The sequence below is a fragment of the Culex quinquefasciatus genome, chromosome 2 (genome assembly GCF_015732765.1).
Source record: "Culex quinquefasciatus strain JHB chromosome 2, VPISU_Cqui_1.0_pri_paternal, whole genome shotgun sequence".
Classification (NCBI taxonomy): Eukaryota; Metazoa; Arthropoda; class Insecta; order Diptera; family Culicidae; genus Culex; species Culex quinquefasciatus.
In genome coordinates this window covers 161,415,020-161,442,186 of record NC_051862.1, presented here as the reverse complement: position 1 = coordinate 161,442,186, position 27,167 = coordinate 161,415,020, and the positions used below count along the sequence as shown (strand labels likewise).

General features: G+C 41.4%; 2 protein-coding genes across 2 annotated transcripts; both read left to right on the top strand.

Annotated features, from left to right (window-relative positions):
• Positions 1-19,720: 19,720 nt before the first annotated feature.
• LOC119766379 lies at positions 19,721-22,087 on the top strand. The gene has a single exon (XM_038250884.1). The coding sequence runs from the start codon at positions 19,721-19,723 to the stop codon at positions 22,085-22,087; it is 2,367 nt and encodes a 788-aa protein (XP_038106812.1).
• A 101-nt stretch (positions 22,088-22,188) lies between these two features.
• Positions 22,189-25,399, top strand: LOC119766378. Its single transcript, XM_038250883.1, has 2 exons — positions 22,189-23,544; positions 23,939-25,399. The coding sequence occupies exons 1-2, from the start codon at positions 22,189-22,191 to the stop codon at positions 25,397-25,399; spliced, it is 2,817 nt and encodes a 938-aa protein (XP_038106811.1).
• The last annotated feature ends 1,768 nt before the right edge of the window (positions 25,400-27,167 follow it).

The following is a 27,167-nucleotide window of genomic DNA, read 5'->3' as shown; positions in this document are numbered from 1 at the left end:
AAGCCTGTATCTCGTCAGCATGTGGGTAAAATAATTAGCTTTGTTCTAGAAAGTTGTGCGAAATTGACTAAAACTCATTGTAGAAAACAAAGAAAAAAAATGTTTAGATTGAGTTACACACATTTTTCTAAAAAGTGCTGCAAAAAACTTCCAAGAGATCTTTTTTCTTTGTTTTGATAAGTATAGAAAGCACTCAAAAATTGTTCAAAAAATATGTTTTATACATGAATTGTTTGATAAACATATCAACTCCAAAACCCTTACGCATTTGACGTTAAATTTATCGTCATACTATTTTTACAATCAATTGTTTAAAAAAGTGCGTTTAGGGAGACTTGATCCCTGCATTTTTACAGTCACTGGAATCTGCCTCAAGATTAAATAATTGGGCTGGGTTTTCGTACATAGTTTCCTTTGGTATAGTTGTTCATAACTTACTGCAGTTTGAACCATTTTTCAAAAGTTTTGTAAACAAAAATTACCAGCTTTTGTAAACATGCTCAATTTTGGTCTAAAAAAGAAAATTTTAAGTTTCTAAGTATTTTGCATGCTAAACTTGTTATATTTTGAACACAAACGTACAGGTTTAATGTTAAATTGCTGTAACTTATAGAAAATTAAAAGTTTGGATGAATAAAAAACATTTTGCTTAAGATTTCTTCAAAATGTTGAAAGGGGGATCAAATTACCCCCAGCATTTTGAAAATGCCGGATTAAAATATTTTTTTAAAACGCTTGGCATGATTCGAAGAGTTCATCTGATGAAATACCCTTATTAGCCAAACATAGATGAATGTTTAAGTTTTCAATTCACGAAAAAAGATCATAGTTTTGTGAGAAATTGACAGAGTTATGTGCGATACAAAAAAAGGGGATCAAGTCTCCCCACTCTCCCCTATAGTTAAATGAATTCAAATAATAAAACATATAATATTTGTTATGTGTTCAACCCTCCGATTTTTCAGGTCAATTCTGAAGAGGAGTGGGTCGTCAAGACTGAAAAATATTTGCAACTGTATGTAACACAAATTAAGAAGGAATGTTTGTCTAATAAAAAGTTCGGGTTTTTTGTAAGACTCAATGATAAAAGTATTTAAGTTATCGGGGATAAAATAAAAATAATTTTTGAAAATGCCTTTCAAAAGTACGTCCCTGATGCTGGTACATCCTACTGCTGAGCCCTCCAGATTGTCCTCCAACCACTCTCAGCCGTTGTCACCACCGGCATCACAGTCATTTCGGTCCAGATATGTTTATATAATTAACATCCGGCGATCAGGACGATAATGGCCACCGCCATTTCGCCGTTTCTCCCCTCTTGGGTCCGTCAGGGGACAGTTTTAGCGACGAGAGCAAGCAACAACAACAAAAAAACAGGACATTAGGCCTTCTTCACGGGACTTGGCGACGTCGTTGCTGCTGCTGCTTCGTTATGGTTATTAATGTTTATGTGGCACATTTGGCCAAGTGTGCTGTCAGGCCAGATTCCGGAAACACATCATTCGGCATGACCTCGGCGCACACGTTTCGAGGATTTTTTTTCCTCCGCCAAGGACCAATTCGTCCAGCAGGGGCAAAAAATGGATTGCGATTCCGGTTTTCTCATTTCCGGCCCGTGTTCTTCTGCTCGCCGAACTGACGAATACAGAAAAGGATACTTTGAGCGTGTGACAGGCAGCGACGGCGGCGTGTGCGCACTTCTTCCGGAAATCAGCAATTACCAATAAATTATACATTCGACGAGAAGCTGCTTGAGCGAACCGGGGGGCTTGAACATCAGCGGTACTATTGAGAGCTTAGATTTATGGTGGACGAGAATTAGGGCCTTAGCAAAAAAAGGTTCTTTTATGGAGAGCAATTCCACAGCAAATATAGAAAAATGTGAATATTTTTAGAAAATCGACGCTCTAATATCCTATGTTAACAGATTTACATTTATTTCGTGTGCATGATGTTTGATTATTCAACAGAGCATCAACTTGCAGATTCAATGGAAATAATATTTTAAAATTGTAACGATCAATTTTTAAAAATCTATTTTTTCAAAAAAAAATCTAAATATTTGAGTGTTTTTTTCTAAACATTAAACATATAAACAAGCTTTCGTGCTCTTGAAACTCATAAAGAAGTACTTTGCGCTGGTCTCCACTTGCCACTGGCCACGAGACCAGCGAAATTTAAATTCGTCCATGCGTTTCAGCTTTCTCTAATTTTATGGCCGAAAGGAGCAAAATAATGCAAGATATGGGTTCTTTTTCGGACGGTGCTGGCTGGCCATCCGGAATCCGGAACGTGCAGGAAAAAATAACGGACTTATGGAACGACGTCGGCGAATAAAAATATATATGTATGTTGGTATGTCCCGCACAAATAATAGATGATACTGAGCAGTGGCGGCAAGCGGATGCATTAATCGGACTTCCGGCAAAAACTGAAACGGGAGAATGCATCCAGCCAGGATATGCTGGCTGGAACGTCGTCTCTTTGCTAGGGGTGGATAGCCGAAGTCTTGGCCGTGCACGAATAGCAGAAATGCTTTCATCCGTGGCGAGGGAGTGATTCCAGGCTAATGGTTCGTGGAATTTCTGGCCAAAACGCTGCGGAGCGAGAATTCGTAATCGTGGGTTTGGCTTTAGGTTTTGTTTTTTAAACGATTTAAGGTTACAGTTGCGAATAAAATCTCAATCTCTTAGGTACACTTTTAGCTAAATTTAATATTTGTACTGCATTTTATTGCAAAAAATCCTCCAACATCAATTTCGGATATCTTTTTTAAATACACCAATTTCGTTTCAAAATAAAATATTCAAAAAGAAAAATTCGTCTACAAATGTATGTAAAATCTAATAGAGAAAAACACTCAAATTTGAAAGAATTGAACTCATAATAAAATGTAATCCATTTGGGTAATTCTCTACCAATTCACACGAAATCGGGAAAAGTTGCCCCGACCCCTCTTCGATTTGCGTGAAACTTTGTCCTAAGGGTTGACTTTTGTCCCTGATCACGAATCCGAGGTCCGTTTTTTGATATCTCGTGACGGAGGTGCGGTACGACCCTTTCTATTTTTGAACATGCGAAAAAAGAGGTGTTTTTCAATAATTTGCAGTCTGAAACGGTGATGAGATGGAAATTTGGTGTCAAAGGGACTTTTATGTAAAATTAGACGCCCAATTTGATGGCGTCCTCAGAATTCCGAAAAAACGTATTTTTCATCGAAAAAACACTAAAAAAGTTTTAAAAATTCTCCCATTTTCCGTAACTTGACTGTAAAAAAATTTGGAACATGTCATTTTATGGGAAATTTAATGTACTCTTCGAATCTATATTGACCCAGAAGGGTCATTTTTTCATTTAGAACAAAATTTTTCATTTTAAAATGTCGTGTTTTTTCTAACTTTGCAGGGTTATCTTTTAGAGTATAACAATGTTCTACAAAGTTGTAGAGCAGACAATTACAAAAATTTTAATATATGGACATAAGGGGTTTGCTTATAAACATCACGAGTTATCGAGATTTTACGAAAAAAAGTTACTTTTTGCGTTTCTCTTTGTTTCGTCGTCCGTGTCTGTCGCGGGTGACCATTAACGGCCAGGCTGCAAATTATTGAAAAAAACCTCTTTTTTCGCATGCTCAAAAATGGAAGGGGTCGTACCGCCCCTCTATCACGAGATATCAAAAAATGGACCTCGGATTCGTGATCAGGGACAAAAGTCAACCCTTAGGACAAAGTTTCACGCAAATCGAAGAGGGGTCGGGGCAACTGCTGTGTTAGTTGGCGGAGAATTACCCATTTAAAATCCTGCAGCAGCTATTTATGTCCATAAAATTCATCAATATACCAAATTGCATTTCCGCGGAACGGCTGACGGAATTTCTAACAAGGATGCGCTGGAAACAAAAGCCTAGAGGGTACTTCTTAAAGATCCTCTCACCGTGTTAAGGAGACACATGACGGTGTTCATCTGTGAATACTTCTGGTTAAAAAAAATACCTTAAAATTGATCCTTTTTGTCGGAATTTCTCCACTTAAAAGTCCCGTTACAATACTTCGAACCCCTTTCCCGTAGGACACAGGATGCACAAAGTGCTAAAAACCGTGTTCTCCTCGCATGGCTTCTTCCGGTGCGGGGAGAGTGCCCTCTGAACTCGGTTTCCTTCCTTCGTATCGTCATATAGGGAAGATTCAGACCCTTCGAGGGGTTAAAAGATTTCTCGTCTTACATACGAAAAAGGTCTAAAGACACCTTTTTTCAAAAATACAACCTTATTTCCATCTTTTCTCACATCCAAAAATCTATTTTTGAAATTGATGAAATTTGTACCAACAGGTCCTTTTCACTCAAAATTCAACCTTCTGAAAATCTTAAGCCACCATGACAGCGTGTATTTTTACGAGTTCAACTTTTTTTCGCTGCTGCCCTACCCCACTCACCTAGAATAATGTTTCGGAAAACAATAAGAAGCATTTTATGAGTATGTGCGAATGGCGGCAAGGGCTCCATGCTGCTGCAAGGACTGTATTTATGGTGTGCCAAAACCACAGCAGAGAAAAGAAAGGGATGCCAACAACGGCAGCAGCAGCAGTATATTCACGGTGAGTGCTTAAAAATTAAACATTTTCCGCGCCATAAAACAATTGCCTTAATCCAGATTTTGCCATTTAACCCCTAATAAAAGTAATAAAACTTGAAATTTATATATTACAGGTTGGGCTTCACAGGCAGAGTTGTCTCTTTGCCAAATGATTTAGTAGTTTTTTTTTAATTGCCATGTGTTGATTTTTTTAAACTGATTAAAACTAAAAACTAATATGATGACTATACTCTTTACACCTATTTCAAAAGTCTATTTATTTTACACTGACAAAAAAAAATCTGAACAATTTTGATTCAAATCATTAATTAGAAAGTTTACAAATTCTCGTAGAATTTGTTTTTTTTTTTTGTCAAATATTTAGCCGAATGTTAGATTCTAGTACATATTGCTGGCAATTTCCAGGTTGTATGCAACAATGCAACAACAACAATTCCCCAGAATTGCATCAAGTTCAATAATAAATTGTTTATGATGCTAAGATAACATTTTGAAAGTAGATGTGATGACAAAAATACGTTAAATTAGTAAATTTTTTAAGGATTTACATTTTATAAGAAGCTCATCAGATACAAATTGTTGCTACTTATACTTCGCAAAAAATCAATTCAAGTGATTTCGTCGCCCAACACGTGCGGGGGCGTTCACTGTGGTGACGACTACGACGACGACGACGTTGTTCAGCCCAACCCTCGCACACGTGTGCCGGGGACTGGCTCAACAGCACTCATCTTCAGGACCTCGAGTGCGCGCGTTTTAAAATGATTTTTGATAGACCACTAATTACACACTTCATCACATCTTCAACGCACAGCCGCTGTGACTGTAATCTCTGCGTTCGGTTGGATGGCTGTTTCTGATTTATGCTGTGATTTCGCAGGCAGCACCACCCTCTCCTCATCTCATCTAGGGGAAACATGTGCGGCGCACTTGAGGTTGAGATTTGCTCAATGTTGCTGCCGGGGGGAAATGGTATAATAATTAATTTCTCTTCCAACTATGTTGCTCAAACATTTTTGCCACCACGTCATTAGAGAGGACTCCCACCTCCATTTCCCCTCTTCGCCAACCTTCAACAGAATCGCGTGGCCACGAGCAGGATAATAAATCACGTGGCAGCAGTGGTGGTGGGCCATTAGGGAGGCCCACGTGGAAGTGGCTTGGGAAGAAGCGAAGGAAGATTATTTTTCACCCAATTTGTGTGTGCCAAACAAAATGGAGCACGCCGACGACGACCCTGTCTTGCGAGTTGCCAAGACGATTTCCCGGGGACATTTGGATGGCCGAGGAGTCCTTCCACGAAGCGACTTGAATCGTGGGCGCCGAGGACACACTAATGTCACCTTTTTATCTTGTCCGTTTACAACTTCCGTTCATTTGTCTCTCCTGTTTGGGGGGGTGCAGATCTTGGGTTGGAGTTTCTTTTTTCCTGGTCCTTTGGAAGGTTGTTTTTTTTCCTTCAAGGGGAAAAGCACAAGTCTTGAATTGGACTTGTGGTGAATTTCAATTTGGAGCTTAAATTTTTCTCGTGTTATCTCTCGGGTAACTTTTCAATCCATCTTGTAAAGTTGGTGTGATTTTGTTTCAGATTTGTTTTTTGGTAGCGATTTGGGGGAGGTGCATTTTTTCTGATTTCTTTTAGAAATTTTTGGCATAAAAAAAATTACATCATGAAATCAAAACAAAATTTAGGTTATGGCGGTCTGTTTATAAAAAAAATGATAATTTTTGATACATTTTTTAGTCATCTTCATGAAACCAACGATTATACCATATCTAAATTTTTGTATTATTAAAATAATAAAACTTTCCTGGAGGCTTTCCTATGAAGAAATCAAGCGATTGCATCACATTTTATTTATTCAAATTTTCCAGGAGGCATTGTCCCGGTCTTACCTAGAGGTTAGGTCGTTAGCTCAGTCCAGGTGTAGGAGTCGTCTCCCTGGGTCCTGTCTCGGTAGAATTACTGGTAGGCAGTTGGACTCACAATCCAAAGGTCGTCAGTTCGAGTCCCGGAGGAGCATTGGTGTCTACCCGTGATGCTACTTCGTTATTGACCAGGACCCCCAAGAATTGCTCCGTGGACCACAGATGAAAAGTAGGAACTATTCGCCATTTTCAAAGGTCCTTATCATGCTGATCAATATCGACGCCGGCCACGACCAGTGGTAAGACACGGGGAAGTGGATGAAAGTGTTAGTCCGATACTTGAGTGATGGAGACCGCTAAATTGGCGGCATCTCCGACAAAGTATCACATGAGTTTTGAGGGGTTACACAGAAAAAAAAGTTGAATTTTGGAAGGTTGAAAATTTGAAAGTTGTAATATTACACATTTTTTTTTGAAACAAAATCTGTCACCATTTCCTGATGAATATTACCATCATTTTTTTTCTGTGTAGTAGGATGGGTATGAGGTCAGGATTCACTGTGTAGATGATGCGACCAAAAGCAATTTGTTTATCGGTTGAATTTTTAAATTCTTAGGCAGCTGGCTGCGGAAATGAAAATTATTTAGAAAGTTTTTTAATCGAACGCTTGCCTTCAGAACATTGGTGCTGTGAAAAGACTTTTGATTCGCGAAAACATATTTAATATTAAATGCAAAAATACGCTATTCATAAAATAAAAACCCAAAGGTTTGAGAATAATAATCAAATGTGGTTGGTTTCAGTTTTATGGTACACAAAAAAAAAGGATGGTAATATTCATCAGGAAATGGTGACAGATTTTGCGGCAAAAAAATGTTTAATTTTACCCCAGAAAATGATGAATTTTCATCAGTTTTTGAAAAATGGTGAAGTTTTGGAGCTTTGGTATCTTCAGATTGTTCTCGAGAACAGAACACTGATGAAGTCTGCAAGTAGTAGACGAAATACGTATCTGTCAAGATATTAAAATATATTGCGGAATTAAAAGGAACAACTCATCTCTTTAAATTCATAGTTCAAAAGTCAGTATTTTTGAACGTAGAAATTCAGGGTGTGAAATTATCATAAAACCAAAAATATGACCAAAAATCGATGTTTGACACTTTAGCTTAATGATGAGGTCAGATTCAGAATCAGCGGGCAAAATTACATGGAAAAACATATAGTTGGAAAATTTTAGAATTTCGTTAGGGTGGTCCCATACACTTTTCCCTTGGAAATTAGACATTTTCAAATGAAGATATCTCGAGTTTAAATAAATCTCCTCTTTTGAATGCAACCTGGCACTTAAAATTTGGCCTGCGCCTGTTCGAGATATTTGAGTTTTGAATTTGCGTCTTTTTTACTTTAAAATGGCTGTAACTTTTGACCCTTAAGTCCAAATAGACTTGTTAGAAAACAAAAATGTCCGTTTTCCAGAGCTCTAAAAGTGCTCCGAAAAACACTTTTCTCTAAAACTTAACCCTGAATTTCTACGTTCAAAAACTGATTTTTGAAGGTTTGCTCAGATGCTTTCTCTAAATTTGGTCGTAGAAGGCGTAGATTGCGAGATAAAATTTTTGGTGTCTTTGACAAAGTTGCTTGGATTGGCGAGCCCAACAACTTTTTTGAAGACGAAAAAACTCCCAAAAATATTCCTGAAAAGTTAGATTTTAAATCACCCTAATCGTGAACCACCCTAGTTTTAAACCAAACTAAAAATTTCCCTTTTCCATATGCAACAACTCTTCTCAAGACACCAAAGCTCCAAAATTTCACCATTTTTCGGAAAATCCATTTTCCACTTAGTTTTGCGTTCTGGACCACTGTGCAGTGTGCATTGATGCAAATGACTTCATTGATCATTAAAAAGTCCCTGGATAGTTTAAGTCATATAAAAAAATAAAGATTGAATTGATCAACGCGTTATATATTTAAAAAAAACTAGAATTCATTTGAAAAACAATAAAGTTTTATTTCTTTTTTCGATCTGTGCTTCTATAAATTAGAAGATATAATATTTTTTAAATCAAAATGGAAATAACAAACGTTTTAAAATGTACTAGTATAAGAGGTGGAAATTTGATTTATTTTTATTTTTGGCAAATAACTGGGGGACTAACACAACTCACAGATAACACACCGTATATTACCCTTATTTCACTTATATCAAATGTGAGCACTTCACTCATTCATTCATACCAGAGCAAGAATCAATAGCATACTTCTTTTGTTCGTTCAAAATTACACACCACCACTCTGTGGCGTGTCATTGTGGTAAGTTTTATTTGTTTTTTTTTTCATATCTTTTTCTTTTCAATTTAGTGATGCAACCACTTCCCATTGATCCCACTCGGGATCTCACTTTCGCCGACTGCTTGCTGCTCATAATTTGACACAAGTTAATCCCACCGCTAGACATTTCGGCTGGCTTGACAGATCGTTTAATTAAGGACGAAGGCAGCGTTGGACCCATCATGATGTCACACGACAAGATGACGAGAATAAAGAAAGAAAATCATGGGAATCTTTTATCCCCGATGCTCTCGCTCTCATTGTTAAACGGGGCCACTTCGGGATGGTTTTCAGTTTTAGCTGTTCCTCGATTACTGTGAATGGATCTTTAGCGTTTCGTTTTTTTTTTCGTTCAGTGTTTTTTTTTTTTCTTCTTTTCTCCATGCTTAAACTACGAAACGAGGGTCAATTGTTTCCAGTCAGGATGCTTCTGAAGTAGTGGCCTCCGCCAACTTGGGAGCGAGAGAAAGAGACTCTCACTTTCTTCCCGTATTGTGCCACCGTTTGACAAGCACTGTGATAGATGCACATTTGGAGTTTTCGACAAATGAAATTGTTAGTGAGTTACCAAATTGTTTAAATTTTGAAAAAAAAACGCTATAATCAAACAACGAAGAATAAAGCGCTAATCTTCTGGAATAATTATTTAAAAAAAGTTCCAAATTAAGACTAAAGATAAATACAAGAAAATATTGATCAAAAAATGTTATGCTAAAAATGCCACATGATTTTTTTTCTTGTACACACTATGCGCTGCCGAGCCCATCGAGGGTCCCATTTTCTGAGCAATTGCCTCCTCAAATGCCTGGTAGTTAATTTGCGAAAAAAAAGTTACACAAAGAAAAACAACTTTTGTCCCACAATTACCATACACACATACGAGAGAAACAAACACACACCGCGTTCACCATCCATTAATCATTGCACAGGAAAATTTCACTTTGTCCTTTGATGGGGCCCCCTTCCTAACACCACTCTTGTCAGGGGTCAGTTTTCAGCCATTCACACACATGGCCGGTTGGCGAAGGTTCGCCTCAATCAGTGTCAGATCGCCCTCATCATTATCATCGCATTTATTTCTCATTTTCTATGATTTTGATCGGACTTGTTATGATTTTATTGTTGTTTGCCAAGCCCCGGTGCGGATGATGATCCATGACTTGCCTGGTGGCTGCTGGCTGCTGGGGATCTGATCAATGTGCCGTGGCTAATTAGTTTAAATTAATAAGTATAAAGGTACTTGTGGTCGGCGTTTGAATGCACTTTTTCAAGTCAAGTTGAGGGCTGATCGTCGTCGACGCTCTTTGGGCAGGAAGTGGCGAATTTAGCTCCGTTTGAAGAGCCCTACGAAACCAGTATATGTATCGCTTACAAAAGAAAGATGAACACAAAAGTTATTAAACGGTTCTCACTTACACTGTGGTTGTTGACTTTTTAATTGCGATACTGGTACTCGGCTTTGATGTTGTGATATCTGGTGTAATTGGCCAGAGTACTAGGAGATGGGCACATGCAAGGCCCTTCAGTTTCAGTCATTGGATCTACTCGGCTATTTCGAACAAAAAACGTATTTTAAATTTTTCATTAATAATAGTTTTTTTGCTGTAATAATAATAGAATTTGTTCACAAATATGTTTCTTCCATAAAATTTAAATTATTCAGGCAGAAAATATGATTTTCATGGCAAACTGGTTAGAGCTCATTAAAGATAAGCATTGAATTTAACTTGAAAATCGTCTTTTTCGCTTGAAAACCATAAAATTCATCACAACTCAAAGTTTTCAAATATTTGGAGCGAGTTTTTGAAATATGTTTGCATATTTTGGCCACCTTTTATATTATACACAGTAGTTTTTCAATATTTTAGACGTACTTCAATAATTGGACGTACTAAATAATACAGCTTCAGTATTTTACAAAGTAAAGCACACAGGCAAATTCCCTGTTTGCAGGTCTAATAAATATTCAAACATAACAGCCCAAATCATCATCACATCACCTCAATATTCTTGTTAAATCTAGAGTTAAAGAGTAATTTCATATGCTCAAAATTACGATTTGTCAGATGCTGTTTTTTTAAGATTATGAAAAGATTTTGAAATCGAAAATGGAAAAATAAAAATTTTAGGAAAGAAACAAACGATTAAATCCATCTTGATTCTCAATTCAGGGTTAGGCTTCATCCATAAAGTATGTCACGCTAAAATCAGCCAAAATTTACCCCCCCTCCCCCCCTTTGTCACGCTTTTCCTATACTTTTAACATGTAATGTCACGCTTGCTCAGACCCCCCCTCCCCCCCTAGAGCGTGACATACTTTATGGATGACGCCTTAATAGAAAAGTCTGTAATAACTGTATTACTGTAGACTCGATTATCCGAAGTATTCAAAGAAAGTCCAGATAATTGAATCATGAAATTTTCATATTAGACCGATGCAAATTTGTTTTTAAGGTTTTGTCCCTCAGCTCTGTTTTCAAAATATGTAAAATTTTACGAAAATAATTTATTTTGCGAAAATTAATTTCAGCTGATTGCATTTGTATTTCCACTGAAATTTTGAAGTTTTTTGAAAACATATTTTTTTGCCCCCAGGTTTTTCGGGCCAATTTTGTAGGGGAGGGTAGGGGGCAAAAACATTAAAAAATATGTATACCATCTTTATTTTTATTTTATATGGGTAATTCTCCGCCAACTCACACAGCAGTTGCCCCGACCCCTCTTCGATTTGCGTGAAACTTTGTCCTAAGGGGTAACTTTTGTCCCTGATCACGAATCCGAGGTCCGTTTTTTGATATCTCGTGACGGAGGGGCGGTACGACCCTTTCCATCTTTGAACATGCGAAAAAAGAGGTGTTTTTCAATAATTTGCAGCCTGAAACGGTGATGAGATAGAAATTTGGTGTCAAAGGGACTTTTATGTAAAATTAGACGCCCGATTTGATGGCGTACTCAGAATTCCGAAAAAACTTATTTTTCATCGAAAAAAACACTACAAAAGTTTTAAAAATTCTCCCATTTTCCGTTACTCGACTGTAAATAATTTTGGAACATGTCATTTTATGGGAAATTTAATGTACTTTTCGAATCTACATTGTCCCAGAAGGGTCATTTTTTCATTTAGAACAAAATTTTTCATTTTAAAATTTCGTGTTTTTTCTAACTTTGCAGGGTTATTTTTTAGAGTGTAACAATGTTCTACAAAGTTGTAGAGCAGACAATTACAAAAATTTTGATATATAGACATAAGGGGTTTGCTTATAAACAATACGAGTTATCGCGATTTTACGAAAAAAAGTTTTGAAAAAGTTGGTCGTCATCGATCATGGCCGTTCATGGTCACCCGCGACAGACACGGACGACGAAACAAAGAGAAACGCAAAAAGTAACTTTTTCAAAACTTTTTTTCGTAAAATCGCGATAACTTGTGATGTTTATAAGCAAACCCCTTATGTCTATATATCAAAATTTTTGTAATTGTCTGCTCTACAACTTTGTAGAACATTGTTACACTCTAAAAAATAACCCTGCAAAGTTAGAAAAAACACGAAATTTTAAAATGAAAAATTTTGTTCTAAATGAAAAAATGACCCTTCTGGGACAATGTAGATTCGAAAAGTACATTTAATTTCCCATAAAATGACATGTTCCAAAAATTTTTACAGTCGAGTAACGGAAAATGGGAGAATTTTTAAACTTTTTTAGTGTTTTTTTCGATGAAAAATACGTTTTTTCGGAATTCTGAGTACGCCATTAAATCGGGCGTCTAATTTTACATAAAAGTCCCTTTGACACCAAATTTCTATCTCATCACCGTTTCAGGCTGCAAATTATTGAAAAACACCTCTTTTTCGCATGTTCAAAATGGAAGGGTCGTACCGCCCTCCGTCACGAGATATCAAAAAATGGACCTCGGATTCGTGATCAGGGACAAAAGTTACCCCTTAGGACAAAGTTTCACGCAAATCGAAGAGGGGTCAGGGCAACTTTTCCCGATTTCGTGTGAGTTGGTAGAGAATTACCCATATCCGTTTTTTAAATTATTTATAAGCCTAAAAAAAGACGCACACACCCAAAAGGTGGTTAAAAGAGCCCAAAATAAAAGCAAAGTTAAACATTAAAAATGTTCAATTTTATTTAAATTCACCACAATCTTCAAGGAAACCTTTAAACTTCACATTTCATCTTCAACTTCCAGGACAACACCAAATCACGCCAAGAGATTTCTCAACCCAAATAGACACCACCCCCCGCTCACACCCCATACTGCATCCACTTGCTCGACACTTTGATGTTTGAACTTGCAAGGATTCCATTCTTTTCATCTCGCTGTCTTGATCCTTTGATGACGTTTCTACGGGGTTTCCCTCCTTCCTCCTTAGGACTTCGCGTGACACACACGCGAGGAAGCAACAGGAATCCCACCTGCTGTGACGAGTGCCTAGAATCTCACCGGTTTGATCTCGCGCGATTATGAAAATTGCACACCTCCCACCTACAGCTAACTAGCTGGGAAGCCAAAATTAATCAAAACGACATTGCTTTAATATGCACTTCGAGTTTGTTCTTAAAATAGGGGGAAGGTTAATTATCACCGGAGGGTTGTACGAGGACATGAGAGGGGGGGAAATTGTCCAAGATTACATTTTTTTCAATCATGACATGTGCGAATTCAGCAGGAGCAGTATCATCTTCGTCACCCTCTCAGGTTCAATTTTGAAGCTGGAAGCTGTCTCTGTTGGGATGATAGAGCTGTTTCGATCGGTACTAGAAGTCGGGGACGTACTAAGCATGTGCCGTAAGAAGATTAAAAAGATAATAAAAAGTGATTTGGTTTTGTCGATTACGTTTTTTTGTGAGGGAAAATGTGTTTCTGCTTGAAACATACTGGAATATGTTTTTAAGGATTTCAGCCTGTCTCCTATTCCGTTTTACTATCCTTATTTACATTTTGTCTACAAGACTATCATGCTTTTGCCTTTTCGTATCTTTCTGACTTGATGAGTTAATGTCTTAATGTCTTAATGTCTTAATGTCTTAATGTCTTAATGTCTTAATGTCTTAATGTCTTAATGTCTTAATGTCTTAATGTCTTAATGTCTTAATGTCTTAATGTCTTAATGTCTTAATGTCTTAATGTCTTAATGTCTTAATGTCTTAATGTCTTAATGTCTTAATGTCTTAATGTCTTAATGTCTTAATGTCTTAATGTCTTAATGTCTTAATGTCTTAATGTCTTAATGTCTTAATGTCTTAATGTCTTAATGTCTTAATGTCTTAATGTCTTAATGTCTTAATGTCTTAATGTCATAATTTCTTAATATCTCAATTTCGTGTTTTCTCAGTGTCCTAATGTTTGCATGTCTTTTTATGTGTGAATACAAATCTTTTCAAGCACCTAACCCTGTTCCCAGCCCTACTCTAACTATTTCCATAATCTCCATCGCACCCATGCTGTTACCTTTTCGGAGTTTATCCACCAGATTCCTAGCCAAAACCCGTCGATCGTTACGTGTCGCCAAAGCGTTGTATGAAAGAAAAATTCACCATCCTGCGGTGGCTGAAAAAAAACTCACCGAGACAGTCAGCCTTGCGGCAGTGTTGCCAACCAGCCAACCACGGTGGAGCAAATGCAACGAGAAAAAATATCAATTATATATTTCTTTATGTGGCTTCGTAATTTCTTTCCAGCAGTTGCGCCGAGCAGCTCGGTAGAGGAAATGGTTCTATTTTCATCCCAGTCTTATTTTCATCCTATGAAATTAGGAGCATTTCAGAATCACCCACCTCAACCCTTTAATCGTTTCTCGGGCCATGATTGCGGTACCTGGCAGTTTTTTTTTTCATCCTTCGCCGACTTGTAGGCGGATATGCGCTCGGGGTTTATTTTTCCTCATTTTCCTGCTATTTGGGCGAAATAATTACATGAATTAATGAAAAGCAAATAGAATCCCGTGTGCCATTCTGGGGAAGAAAAAAAAGGTAATGGCATTTTATGTGCGGTGGCTTCCCATTGCGAGGAAGAAAAAAAAAGAATGTCAAGCGGGAAACCAAGGTGGAAAATAGCGCAGTTTGTGTGTGTGTTTATGTCATTCCGAGTGTGTTTTTCGCCCTTCGATTCCATGAATGCAGATTGAATGTACGATTATGTGCTGTGAGAGGAAAATTATGTGTTTGTTTTTATTCAACGATTTTCATGTTAATTTACAAAGAAAAGCAAAGCGATTGCCTTTCACACATAAATCGTACTGATTGGTTTTGATGCAATATTTTAAAAGCAAACCTGAAGAAAAAGGGGTAGAAACAGTATATTAAAAGAAATTTATAAAGGAATTTAAATTAAAAAAATAGATTTTGATGCTTTGTGATCACAAATCCCGTACTGTTTTTATCATTCATTGTTTACATAAAAATCCTTGTTTATGGTCGAATGAATCCAATGCACAAATTTAATTAAGCAACTTATAAATGTTATCTGCCCCTGAACGCATAAATGTCCCATTTGCATATTCATCACATTTGAGCTAGTGATGCAGTTTGGTTCAAAAAAGCTAGGGTCTGATTAGATTAGATTAGATTAGATTAGATTAGATTAGATTAGATTAGATTAGATTAGATTAGATTAGATTAGATTAGATTAGATTAGATTAGATTAGATTAGATTAGATTAGATTAGATTAGATTAGATTAGATTAGATTAGATTAGATTAGATTAGATTAGATTAGATTAGATTAGATTAGATTAGATTAGATTAGATTAGATTAGATTAGATTAGATTAGATTAGATTAGATTAGATTAGATTAGATTAGATTAGATTAGATTAGATTAGATTAGATTAGATTAGATTAGATTAGATTAGATTAGATTAGATTAGATTAGATTAGATTAGATTAGATTAGATTAGATTAGATTAGATTAGATTAGATTAGATTAGATTAGATTAGATTAGATTAGATTAGATTAGATTAGATTAGATTAGATTAGATTAGATTAGATTAGATTAGATTAGATTAGATTAGACTAGATTAGATTAGACTAGATTAGATTAGATTAGATTAGATTAGATTAGATTAGATTAGATTAGACTAGATTAGATTAGATTAGATTAGATTAAATTAAATTAGATTAGATTAGATTAGATTAGATTAAATTAGATTAGATTAGATTAGATTAGATTAGATTAGATTAGATTAGATTAGATTAGATTAGATTAGATTAGATTAGATTAGATTAGATTAGATTAGATTAGATTAGATTAGATTAGATTAGATTAGATTAGATTAGATTAGATTAGATTAGATTAGATTAGATTAGATTAGATTAGATTGGATTAGATTAGATCAGATTAGATTAGATTAGATTAGATTAGATTAGATTAGATTACATTAGATTAGATTAGATTAGATTAGATTAGATTAGATTAGATTAGATTAGATTAGATTAGATTAGATTAGATTAGATTAGATTAGATTACATTAGATTAGATTACATTAGATTAGATTAGATTAGATTAGATTAGATTAGATTAGATTAGATAAGATTAGATTAGATTAGATTAGATTAGATTAGATTAGATTAGATTAGATTAGATTAGATTAGATTAGATTAGATTAGATTAGATTAGATTAGATTAGATTAGATTAGATTAGATTAGATTAGATTAGATTAGATTAGATTAGATTAGATGATGCAGTTTGGTTTGGGAAAGCATGAAATACCAGTATATTGTTCTTAAAATCATTAAATGGTTGATAAAATAAAACCTAAATAAAATAAGAACTGAGAATTTTTTAGCTCTCCAAGTTTTTAAAGAAACGATTTTTGTATAAATAAATAACGATTTTTGGGCCCTGCTGTTCTAAAAAATTGCCATACAAGCAAAAAAACGAAATTTGAAGCCTAATTAAAAAAAAGCGAAAAGGCTAACAGTATGATTCTGATTATACTTATTTAGAAAACATTTATAAATAATGTCCTAAAAAAGGGCGTTATATTAAGAGATTCCTTTCTTCTTACTATCACATCATTTTTTTCATTCTCTAAGCAATACGTTCTCCTTGTTACTAGCAAACTCACTCCCCATTTCGAGCAAATCAACTGTAAAAAGGTAGTCCGTATCTCAGCTCAGCATAAACTGCAAAGCAACGTAATAATTGAAGTAATATAAAAAATAATAGATGTTAAATCTGGGAAACATATATTTAAAAAAATATTTAATACTGTAGAAAAATTCAAATAGCGTAGATAAAGTATTTTAATCCCACTGCTTTCACCCACAAAAACCACCCCAAATGCAAAGTTCGATTGTTACGCCACAAGCGGAGGTGGTGCCATAAAATTACAGGCGCATATTTCATTCAATAAAAACCACAAAAATTAACGACACATTAAGTTAAATTTAGCTACAATTTCCTTACTTAATATCAGGCACCATTAAAAATATATTACGCAGAATCTGCTCCGGCCAACCCCTACCCCGCACCAAGAACAATTTCCCCGTTGCGCGAAAAACCAACGAATTTCCTTATGCTCTTCCCCGTTCGCGTCAGAGAACATGTCCGCAAAATTCCGCCAACCCAACCCACCAAAAAAAACACACACACAGAATGTGTAGGTTCTAGTGTGTGTGTGTGTTTATGCTGGATGCTGGAATGTGGCTGTGTGTGAAAGTCAGCCATATTTCGCCGAGAATGGAACGTTCAGAATTTCCCATTTTCCCACCCCCAACTTCCCCCCCAGTACTAATATTCCTTCCTGCAGGCATGGAATATGAGCACTTCCCAGTACATTTTTTTCACCGTCCTACAAGTCAACGAGATTCTCGTCTGTTGCTGGCCCAAGCTGTCTCTATACTGCCGGGAAGAGCCATCATTACGATATGTTTGGCATGATAATTTAAACGAAGCCATCGCCAAGCAATAAGAAGGAACAAAAATTGGCAGAGATAGTCCCGGAAAAGGGCACGATTAAATCGAAATTTGAACGAAACCATTTTAAAAGAAGGAAAAAGAAATAAAATCAATCAAAAAACAAATGAAACCAACAAACTGAAAAATACCAATATTTTTTCGTGCCCACTTTTCCAACCTTCGGGAAGAAGCAAACAGATAGAAAATGGAAAATTTGCATACACCCCCACCACCCAGCAACAATCTTCCCCCCTTCCCAACGTCGGAGCAGTCGAACCCACTTTCCACCGTTGATGATTATGACGATCATATCCGGCGAGAGGAAGCGTTCCTCGTCGAGGTGGAAACCCCCACCGAAGGAGCCACCAACAAGGAAAATCTTGCGAATGATTTGGGCTAAATTTTTGTTTGCTCCGGTTTTATTTTTATTTTTTTGCGGAGGGTGAAATGAAGCTGAATTTATGGATTCAAAAACAGCGTGAAATTTTATGGTTGGAAATTGCTGCCATTTTCGAGCGGAAAGTAAGTGTTTTGGAGGATTTTGAGCTTGGGAAATCTGGGAAATTATGCTGAAGTAAGGAACTGTTTAGAGGGGGGTGAGGATGATACTGAGAGATACAACGTGATTTATTTACACAATGGTATTACAAACAAGTGGGATACGTGGAACTTGTAATTAAATTGAACCGACTTCATGAAAAAATTACTTGTTTAACAAGTTTGACAGATTGTTAATTATTAAGTTCAATTAAAAGTTTGGTTCAACTAAAATAAACGATATCCATGGCTAATATAGCCGTCAACTGGGGCGAATCGCGACTACAGTCTGAATAGGGACAACATGTTTTAGAGTACTTAAAATATTCAAATTTGGGATTGAATGAACACATTTTGATGCTCTGAATCTTGTCTAACCGAAACTACTCCAAAAAAGCAAAATATAAGGTTGGAACATTTCTTAAACTGCTGTCCCAATTCGCCCCTTGTGTCCCGATTCGCCTTAGATGACGATACCTAAAATGGATTAAAATCTGATGGAATTCCAAACCCATCATTCCTAGTATCTCTTCAAATAACGAACTTAATTTGACCTCCTAGACCCACCTTCAAGTATACATATCGACTCAGAATCAAATTTTGATTAAATGTCTGTGTGGGTGGTTGGATGTTGATCAAAATAATTGCACTCGATTATCTATGGTGATGTTTAGCGAAGAACTTCAAAAGTTATGCTTAAAAAACGATTTTGACTAAAGTCCGGAAGATTGTGAAAAAGTAGATTTTTGTAAGAAAACCCATTATTTTATAGAAAGGTATTTAAAAGACCTGTTGGCGGCTAGACTGGCTGCGTAAAAATGACAGCCCTGCTCGCTTGCCGCAACCAGCTTGCTGCGATCGAGCGCAACCCTGCGAAACGTTTTTCGCGCGCAACGGCGCGACGTTGCCACGACGGTGACCGAACGAGAACGAACGAGACACGAACGACGAGCGACGACGACGACGAGAGAAAAAACCGCCATTTTGCGGTACCATTCCCTTTTCACCCTCGGTAGTGTTAACACGCGTTGAAAGTTTCTTTAGTTAAATAAAGTTAGTGTTAATTAGTGTTAAAGAAAACCCGAGTGCTTTACTTTTCATCACACCCACGGCCATCGGATTCTAAAATACAGTCCACCCGTGAACATTCCGCCTTTTTCCGTGGGGCCATCGTGCCGGCCCGGACATTGGTCCAATCGACCCGAATTTGGACATCCGGCGTTGATGTGGTGAAGAAGCCCGGTGAAAAGAAGGAGGCAAAGGCCTCAGAGTGCAAACGGACAGTTCCCGTGCAACCCAACTCCGGTGAGAGACACGTAGCCGCGAGTGACAAGTGCGAGACGACAAGGTCTCGATTCCAAACATTCGCGAAAACCCGACGGAGGCAGCTTGCCTCGTTTCCCGTCGCGAGTGTTGAAAGTGAAAAAGAAGAAGAAACAAACAACGAACAAGTGTGAAGTGGAAGTGCAAAATGCCGCCGAAAGTTCAACGAACCCCGGCGAAGAAGCAGACGGAAGAAGATGAGTTGGACGGCCTCATCCACCTCCGGAACCAGGAGATGGACACCCTCGAGGAGCTCCAGACGGAACTCGCTGGTTGGGCACGAGCTGATCGCACGGCTTCGGATGTCCGATCGCATCTGAAGAACCTGGAGCGGATCAACAACGACTTCAGTAACCTCCACCAGCGAATTGTCCTCCTGACGGACTCCAAGACTCGAGATCCACACGACGCAAAGAGGAAGGAGTTTAGAAAGCTGCACGATCAGGTCTCCAGAACTCTCGAGCGATGGGCGGATGACCTCGCACCCGCTGTCGCTGTAGGTCCATCCACGGCACTCCAACCAGCCAGGCCCCAACCGGTGATCATCTCGCAACCCCTGCCCAGAATCATCCCAAAATTCGACGGCAAGTACGAATCCTGGGACAGGTTCAAGGTTATGTTCAAGGACGTCGTGGACAAGTCTAACGAGCCTGCCAGGATCAAGCTCTACCACCTGGAACAAGCCTTGATCGGAGAAGCTGCAGGTTCGATCGACGAAAAGACCATCCAGGATGGCAACTACGAGCGAGCCTGGGAACTGCTGGAAGAGCGGTTCGAAGACAAGCGGCGGATGGTCGATCTCCACATCGGCGGTCTGCTAGGAGTGCAGAAGTTGGAAGAGGAGAGCCACGCGGACTTGAGATCCCTGCTGGACAACTTCACTGGACACGTCGAGAACCTCAAGTTCCTGGGCCAGGAGTTCTCCGGAGTGTCCGAGCAGATCGCCGTCTACATCTTGGCACACGCGCTGGACGAAGGAACCTACAAGCAGTGGGAGGCGACCATCAAGCGTGGGGAACTCCCGAAATACGAAGCGGCCATCCAGTTCCTGAAGGACCGGGTCTCCGTTCTGGAACGGTGGGAGGCCACGAACAAGTCGGTACCGAAGCAGCGAAAACCAGCCAAGCCCTCCGCCAACAAGCCGTCTCAGCGAGCCAACGCGGCCACAACACCGTCGCAGCCGGAATTCCGGTGCGAGATCTGCGCCGAGGCACACCAAACGTTTCGATGCTCAACGTTCCTCGGATACACGGTGGCTCAGCGAAAGGACAAGGCGAGGGAGAAGAACCTGTGCTACAACTGCCTGCGGCCAGGACACTCAACGAAGCGGTGCTCGTCCAAGTACACCTGCGGTAAGTGCCAACGGAGACATCACACAACCCTGCACGAACCACGAGAGCAGCAAGAACCTGCGCAGAAGCCGGCCACTCCCCAGAGTGTGGCCCCACAAGCGAACCAGCCACCAGTGGTCCAACCCGCTGGCACATCTCAGCAGACGTCAAGCCAAGCGACCTGCAACCACACCCAGACGGTGAAGACCGTGATGCTGCTCACCGCGGTCGTTAACCTGCTCGACGACCAGGGCCAATCCGTGCCCTGTCGCGTCCTCCTCGACAACGGTTCCCAAGTGAACTTTATTACGCTCACTATGGCCGATCGCTTAAAGCTACAAAGAGTTGCTGCCAACGTCCCGATCTGCGGCATCGGGGCCGTGAAGACCTACGCCAAGGAGTCTGTCACGGTCGAGCTCAAGTCCAGAGTCAGCAACTTCTCCGTCAACGTCGAGTGCCTGATCGTGCCGAAAGTGACCGGGATGGTTCCAGCTGTGCCAGTTGACATCAACGAGTGGCCGATTCCTGTCGGCGTCCAGCTGGCCGACCCAGCATTCCACAAGCCTGACCGCATCGACATGCTGCTGGGGGTCGCAATGTTCTTCCGGTTGCTAAAATCGGGACAGATGGAGTTAGCTGGCAATCTACCGGAGCTGCGCGAGACTCACCTCGGCTGGGTCATCGCCGGAGAAGTTGGAGACACCGTCCCAAGCCCGCAGTACACGCACACTGCCACACTCGACGACATCAACGAAGCGATCCAGAGATTCTGGCAGGTCGAGGACATCGACAGTGCCACAGCGGTCTCCACCGAGCAAGAAGAATGCGAGGCGTTCTTCGCGTCCACCCACAAGCGAGATCCAACCGGCAGGTACGAGGTACGCTTGCCATTTCGTCCAGTCGTCGCCAAGCTCGACGACAACCGCAGCCTCGCTCTTCGGCGCTTCCTGTCGCTGGAACGGCGACTCGCCCGAGATCCTGCTTTGAAGCTGCAATACGGTGAGTTCATTAGGGAGTACGAAACACTGGGGCACTGCAAGTCGGTTGAAGAGGCCGACGACTTACCGAACACGAACTGCTACTACATGCCCCATAACGCTATCCTGCGCCCCTCGAGCTCCACGACCAAGTTGAGGGTCGTATTCGACGCATCTGCAAAGATGTCCCCACGAGCGTGTCCCTGAACGAAGCCCTTCAGGTCGGAGGCACTGTCCAGAACGATCTCTTCTCGATCCTCCTCGCCTTTCGAAAGCACCCTGTCGCCTTCACCGCAGACCTCTCGAAAATGTACCGCCAGATTCGCGTGGCCCCGTCCGACACTCGCTTCCAACGAATCTTCTGGCGGGCCGATCCTTCCGAGTTCATCCGTGTCCTGGAACTCACCACGGTGACCTACGGAACCGCGTCCGCACCCTTCCTTGCTACGCGATGTCTGGTCCAGCTCTGCGACGACGAAGGTGAAAATTTTCCGCTGGCTGCCAAGATTGTGCGCGAGGCCTGCTACGTCGACGATATCTTGTCCGGTGCGAGCTCCCCCAAAGAAGCGATCGACTGTCTGACGCAGCTGCAAGGCCTGCTCAGTCGCGGTGGATTTCCTATCCACAAGTGGACCTCCAACGAACCTACGGTGATGGAACGCATACCTGAAAGCGATCGAGAGAAGCTGATCGACCTGGACGGATTGATCGGCGGTGTGGTCAAGGCCCTGGGACTCTACTGGAGTCCAGGAGACGACGAGTTTCGTTTCACCGTCACCCAAGCTGAAGCAGATGCCACCAAGCGCCGTGTCCTATCGGAGATCGGCAAATTCTACGACGTGCTGGGACTCCTGTCGCCAGTCATCATCAAGGCCAAGATCCTGATGCAGCGAGTTTGGCTCGCTGGTCTATCCTGGGACGTTTTGCTGGAAGGCGGGATGATGGACACGTGGCACCAATTCCAGTGCGCACTCCCCGACGTGCGCGACATCCGTATCCCTCGGTACGTGATCGGGCCTGGCAACCCGGGCCTGGAGCTTCACGGATTCAGCGACGCCTCCAAGGTCGCCTACGGTGCGGTGACCTACGTTCGCAGTCTGCTCCCGAACGGCAAGTGCAAGATGCGGCTGCTTTGCAGCAAATCGAAGGAGGCGCCAACCAAGCCACTGGACATCCACCGACTGGAACTGCTTGCCCTTCGACTGCTCTCGAGGTTGCTGGTGAAGGTCATCGCGGCGCTGAATCTCCCGTTCCGAAACGTGGTGCTTTGGTGCGACAGCCAAGTCGTGCTTGCGTGGATCAAGAAACCGCTGGACCAACTACAAACGTTCGTGCGCAACCGCGTCGCGGAGATCCGGAAAGAGACCGGCGGCTTTATTTTCAAATACATTCGCTCCAAGGACAACCCGGCCGACCTGATCTCTCGCGGCATGTTTCCAGCCGCCCTGATGAAATGCGGTAAGTGGTGGGAAGGACCAGAGTTTCTTGAATCCGTCGTGTACCAGGAGGAACCTACAATCGAGATACCGGACAGTGAGTTGCCAGAGTTGAGAACAGTGAAGCTAGTTACCTTGCTGGCCTGCAACACGACCGACTTCCCGATCTTCGAGGACTGCAGCTCATTTCGGAAGCTGCAGCGAATAATGGCGTACACAGCTAAAAAAGTAGTAATCCAGCTGCGTGTAAAAGTCCTGGGTGTAAAATATATATTGCATTATTTTATGCAATTTTATGTAATTTTACGCCCTGAAATATGTAGCCCATCAGTATGGGAAACCTATTTGACCCAAATGTCAAGCTCATATATGCGTTTATCCTTACAGCTTTTCATCGGTCTGATGGCCGAGTGTGCTAACGCGCCAGTTCTTACTGTTGGTGCTGGGTTTGAATCCCGTCGGTTGCAACTTTTTTTTTTTGTGTATGCAAAAATTGTACATGCAGTGTGTAATATTAAGTGTTTTTTTTGACGAAGGTGATGTGCATGCTTTTGCATGCGATTTTACCATCGGATTTTTTGCTGTGTATGTGCTGCGTTTCGTGAACAACTGCCGGATCAAGAACCCCACGGAACGAACTCGCCTACGCCATCTCACTGTTCCTGAGCTGCGGTCGTCCCTGAAGCTGATCGTGAAGGTGGTGCAGCACGACGTGCTGTCTCAAGAGATCCAGCAAGTGGCCGAGAACGACACGGCAGGGCGTCTCCAAGGGTTGACGCCGTTCCTACACGAAGGCCTCCTACGAGTTGGAGGAAGACTGCAGCACTCCGAGCTGCCGTTCGCAGCCAAGCACCAGCTGATCCTGCCCAAGCACCGAGTCACCAACCTGATTGTGAAGGCTTACCATGAAGAACACCTGCACGCGGGGCCATCGTCCCTGCTCGCAATCCTGCGGAGACAGTTCTGGCTGCTCGACGGACGGTCGACAGTTCGGAGCGAGACGAGAAGCTGCGTGACGTGCTTCCGCGCGAAGCCACGCAGTACGAGCCAGCTGATGGGGAGACTGCCGTCCTGCCGTGTGACCGAGAACCTTCCGTTCGACGAGGTCGGCGTGGACTACGCCGGACCGATTACTGTGAAGGTGGGAACCCGGAAGCCACAGATCGTCAAGGCATACTTTGCCGTCTTTGTTTGCATGGTGACCAAGGCGATCCACCTCGAACTTGTTTCGGACCTCACGACCGAGGCATTCCTGGCCGCCCTACAACGCTTCGTCAGCCGACGCGGCGTGCCTCGCCGAATCCACTCGGATAACGGCACAAACTTCAAGGGGGCCAAGACTGAACTTCACGAGCTGTACGTCCTCTTCAACGAACGCACGTTCAACGACCGGGTCCAGATGTACTGCCAGCCCAAGGAGATCACCTGGTCGTTCATCCCTCCCGGCGCGCCGAACTTCGGTGGCCTTTGGGAGGCCGCTGTAAAGAGCACGAAGTACCACCTGAAGAGGATCCTCAAGAACGCACAGCTTACCTTCGAGCAGTACGCGACCGTGCTTGCGGAGGTCGAGGCCGTGCTCAACTCAAGGCCGCTTTTCGCAACGTCAACCGACCCTGCGGATCCGGAAGTCCTGACGCCGGGACACTTTTTGATCGGCCGTCCGCTTACGGCAATCCCGGAACCGGCGTACGAGGGAACACCGACAAACCGGCTGTCCAAGTGGCAGCACCTGCAGCTCTTGCGAGAGCACTTCTGGAGAGCTTGGCGACGGGACTACCTGACGACCCTCCAGCCAAGAGGAAAGAACCGGAAGAAGATGCCGAACGTCCGCCCTCAAATGGTGGTCCTGCTGGAGGAGAAGAACGCGCCGCCGCTTGAGTGGAAAATGGGAATCGTGACGCAAACTTACCCTGGACCGGACGGTCTTGTGCGCACTGCGGATGTGAAGGTCGGTGGAACCGTCATCCGACGACCGACTTCAAAGCTGTCCGTCTTGCCGATCCTGGACAACGAACCGGAAAAAACTGCTGCGTCTTCGTCCCAGCCCGGGGGGAGGATGTTGGCGGCTAGACTGGCTGCGTAAAAATGACAGCCCTGCTCGCTTGCCGCAACCAGCTTGCTGCGATCGAGCGCAACCCTGCGAAACGTTTTTCGCGCGCAACGGCGCGACGTTGCCACGACGGTGACCGAACGAGAACGAACGAGACACGAACGACGAGCGACGACGACGACGAGAGAAAAAACCGCCATTTTGCGGTACCATTCCCTTTTCACCCTCGGTAGTGTTAACACGCGTTGAAAGTTTCTTTAGTTAAATAAAGTTAGTGTTAATTAGTGTTAAAGAAAACCCGAGTGCTTTACTTCTTCATCACACCCACGGCCATCGGATTCTAAAATACAGTCCACCCGTGAACATTCCGCCTTTTTCCGTGGGGCCAACGTGCCGGCCCGAACAAGACCTTTCCATTGCATCAAAAATGTTGATGTTCTGTCAACCCTATCAAAAGTTATGGTGTTTTTATACACTTTTTTGAGGCTGGATCCTGGATCTCAAAATTTTGATGAAAAAGTTGTCCGGATTTATCATACGACCCATCGTTAGATAGATAAGGTAAAAAACCTTTCCAACGAGTCCAAAAAATTGAAGATCTGACAACGTTTTCAAAAGTTATAAGCAATTGTGCTAAAATATAGTTTTGACAGATACAAAAAAGGGCGAATATTGTAAAAGATCCGGCTGAGGCAGCACTAAACGTTATGGAATCGGCCTCGTTAGCCCAAGCTTTCTTCATGTAATGGTTTTTATGGCAGAAACGTAAGTAACGCTTTTATAGCATTTTGTTTGCATGTATTCAGGCGCATTTTTTAATACAAGCAGAAAGCGTTTTAAATTGATTTTAGGAGGAAGGCATCAATCACTCAGGTGGTTTAAAGTATCGTTTTTTATTATAGCACTCATTTTACCGCTGAAAAGTTCAACATTTCAGCACTTGTTTCGAAAAGTTATACTTTTTGACACCGTTTTGGTTTTTGAGTTGACCAAACATACCTACGCCAGCCTAAAGCAGGGAAACAAAAAACTTATTACTGAAAAAAAAACCATTCAAAAAACACGATTTGCAGCATATGCAAATCATTTTGCTACATACTTGCTTCATAAACCTTTCAACTTTTTTTAATGTGTAATTTTTCAAGTCAGTGATATCATTTCATGCCCAATGCTCTTCCCACTTTTATCGGAAAATAATTTATTAAATAACAGGCAATCATTTCTCCCCTTCCAACCCTCCTCCAGCTAATATTTACAAATCGTTGCCAGAGGTGATCGTCCGTAAAATTTAATAAAACTTGGACTGTGTGTGTTTGCTTTTGATTGTGGTTAGGGCTTACGCACTTGCTCTGCAACTACCCCCGGGGGCATCCCGGCCGAATTTTCCTCCGTGTGAATAGTGACGAACCGAGTTGGAAAAGTTTATTGGAACGTCGTCACAGTGCAAATATTTCGTCACCGTTTCTTTTCCACCAGAAGCAGCTTGAAATTCGCTGAGAGTGTCGAAGGGCGCCACAAACAAGTAGAGGGACTTCCGTCGAGGACGTATTTAAGGACCAAACGCACCACCCAACAACGATGATGAAGGCGGTTGATGTTTGTTTGTGTACACAAGCGCTCTCACACAACAACACACAGGTTTTCCACAGTAGTTTCAGACATCAGCAGCAGGTGAGTTAGGGCATGCTCGAGGGATGTTATGCTACGTTGGAAAAACAATTTTCCACCTCGTCCCGCTGCCTGCTCCTCCCAGTTCGTCAGCTGAGCTGCAGCAATTTGTCTGGCAAGAAGGCCGAAATGT